This window comes from Galeopterus variegatus, unplaced genomic scaffold, assembly GCF_000696425.1.
Source record: "Galeopterus variegatus unplaced genomic scaffold, G_variegatus-3.0.2 Scaffold15266, whole genome shotgun sequence".
Lineage (NCBI taxonomy): Eukaryota > Metazoa > Chordata > Mammalia > Dermoptera > Cynocephalidae > Galeopterus > Galeopterus variegatus.
The window spans coordinates 2,714-5,008 of record NW_007741377.1 but is presented as its reverse complement, the minus strand read 5'-3'; the positions used below and the strand labels follow the sequence as shown (position 1 = coordinate 5,008).

The following is a 2,295-nucleotide window of genomic DNA, read 5'->3' as shown; positions in this document are numbered from 1 at the left end:
TTATTGCTCATCTCATTGAGTCTTCGTATTTTCTCATTTTCCTTTCATTGTGGAGCCTAGTATCAAATATAAAGTTTAAGTAGCAGTCTGATCCAGCACTTAAGTTTGGTTTGGTTTGGTTTGGTGACTGTACTCTTAGTCCGTCCAGCTTTTTGTTGACTCAAAGCCAGCTTTGCAATTTTTATTGTAATCCAGTGTGAAATATATACAGTATACTTTAATAAGGTATGAACAAAGGATTTTTTACTGGCTATCTTGATTCTCCAAGGTTTTAACCATGCCTTTGTGTCACTCACAATTCTATTTTATCCATTTTATTTTTAAATAAGATGCAGATATCTTTGAGTTTGGATATTTGTATATTATTTCGTGAATTCTTTTTATATTAGAAATCTATACTATCTGTTTTTTAGGGTTTTTTTACAGACCCAGCAGCAAATGGTTTTTTTACTTCTTTTTTTTTTTTCCTTTTTGTCTCTTTTTTACTGACCGGTAATGGGATCGCAACCCTCGGTGTTGTGCCCGCACCGTGCTCAGCCAGAGAGTGGGAACCGGTCTGTATGTGGGATCCGAACCCTCGGGCAGGAGCGCCGCCGCACTTCCCAAGCGGCGCACTATCCAGTGCGCCACCAGGCCGGCCCTAAAGGAATGATTTTTTAAAGACCATTTGCTGCTGGGTCTGTAAGAAAAACCCTAAAAAACAGATAGTATAGATTTCTAATATAAAAAGAATTCATGAAATAATATACAAATATCCAAACTCAAAGATATCTGCATCTTATTTAAAAATAAAACGGATAAAATAGAATTTTGAGTGAGACAAAGGCATGGTTAAAACCTTGGAGAATCAAGATAGCCAGTAAAAAATCCTTTGTTCATACCTTATTAAAGTATACTGCATATATTTCACATTGGATTACAATAAAAATTGCAAAGCTGGTTTTGAGTCAACAAAAAGCTAGATGGACTAAGAGTACAGTCACCAAACCAAACAAAACTTAAGTGTTGGATCAGACTGCTACTTAAACTTTATATTTGATACTAGCCTCCACAATGAAAGGAGAATGAGAAAATATGAAGACCCAATAAGATGAGCAATAAATATAACTAAAAGATTTAAAATGAGACCTACAAGAAACCAAAAACCAAAATTTTACATCTCTATGAAAAAGCTGGGGGAGAGCAAGAAACTATCCTGATATTTACAAATGTCAGTTCTACATCTTCAATGAAGATGGACTGAAAGAAAGGAAATAGGACATTAGTACTAGGAATTTTGAGTAGATTTTGGGGGAAAAAAGCTGCCTAACAACGAGGTCCACTGGCCACTAGGATTCTCACCCAAATGGCTATGAACACTTTTCTCTCCAATCATGTCCAAGTATAAGTCAGACATCTGTTGAGATGTTAACAACATGAAGTTGCCTATAATCTCAAGATTCCTTCCTAACCTTATACCAACTCACCAACCTTACTCATCAAAGATTGAACTTCAAGGAGGCATACAAAAACACTCACCCATCAATGTTATAAGCTTATTCTTCAGCTGCGTGTCTAACCGTGCAATCATCATCTCCACCGCATTCCTAATTTCCCGAACACGCTCATCTTTTGCATTTCTTACAGCTTCTACATTTCTTTCCTAGAAGATAAACAGGTAAATACAATGTTAGCTGGAGTATTTTAAAAACAGAAGCAAATATACATTAATGCAATCAATACAATTATTCTTAAAGTTGGTTGATTCCCACTTTAAAAATCAGAAGCCAATTAAAATTATTTTTAAATTCTTCATATAGCATAGGTAACTAATGGCCTTAAACAATTAAAGCATAGCGAAATATATGGTATTTTAAGAGAAAGATCTGTAATTACAAAAAACTGGTTTAGGTAACATATACATGACACATTCTTGAAACCATAATCATATCCTTGAGAGGAAACAACTTCAAAAACAACAAACAAAGTAAAGCCAGTTCACATCCTCAAAAACACTTAAAACATATGAAATTTTTAAAAAGACAGTATCGACTCTACAAGGGTTTTGGTTTTCATAACTAAATACAAAAAATAAAATACATTTTTCCAAGATCATAGAGCAGTATATGTAATAGATTTCAAATGACATACCCCAGCAAATAAAAAGCATCTTTCTTAAACCATTATTATAAAAATATAAGAGGTGAGAATCTCTACCTAGAACATCCTCTCCAATGACTATACTATATTATAACGTTGCCAAGAGAAAATAATAGGAAAAAGGTAGATAATGAAGGCCAAATAGAAACCATCCAA

General features: G+C 34.0%; 1 protein-coding gene across 1 annotated transcript in view; it reads right to left on the bottom strand.

Annotated features, from left to right (window-relative positions):
- LOC103582211 (E3 ubiquitin-protein ligase TRIM37-like) overlaps positions 1-1,642 on the bottom strand; it is a gene marked incomplete at both ends in the record, with an annotated part of 19,328 nt that extends 17,686 nt beyond the window's left edge. Inside the window, one exon of the mRNA XM_008563868.1 lies at positions 1,519-1,642. Coding sequence (XP_008562090.1) covers positions 1,519-1,642 — 124 coding nt within the window. The remainder of the gene's footprint in view (positions 1-1,518) is intronic.
- Positions 1,643-2,295: the final 653 nt, after the last annotated feature.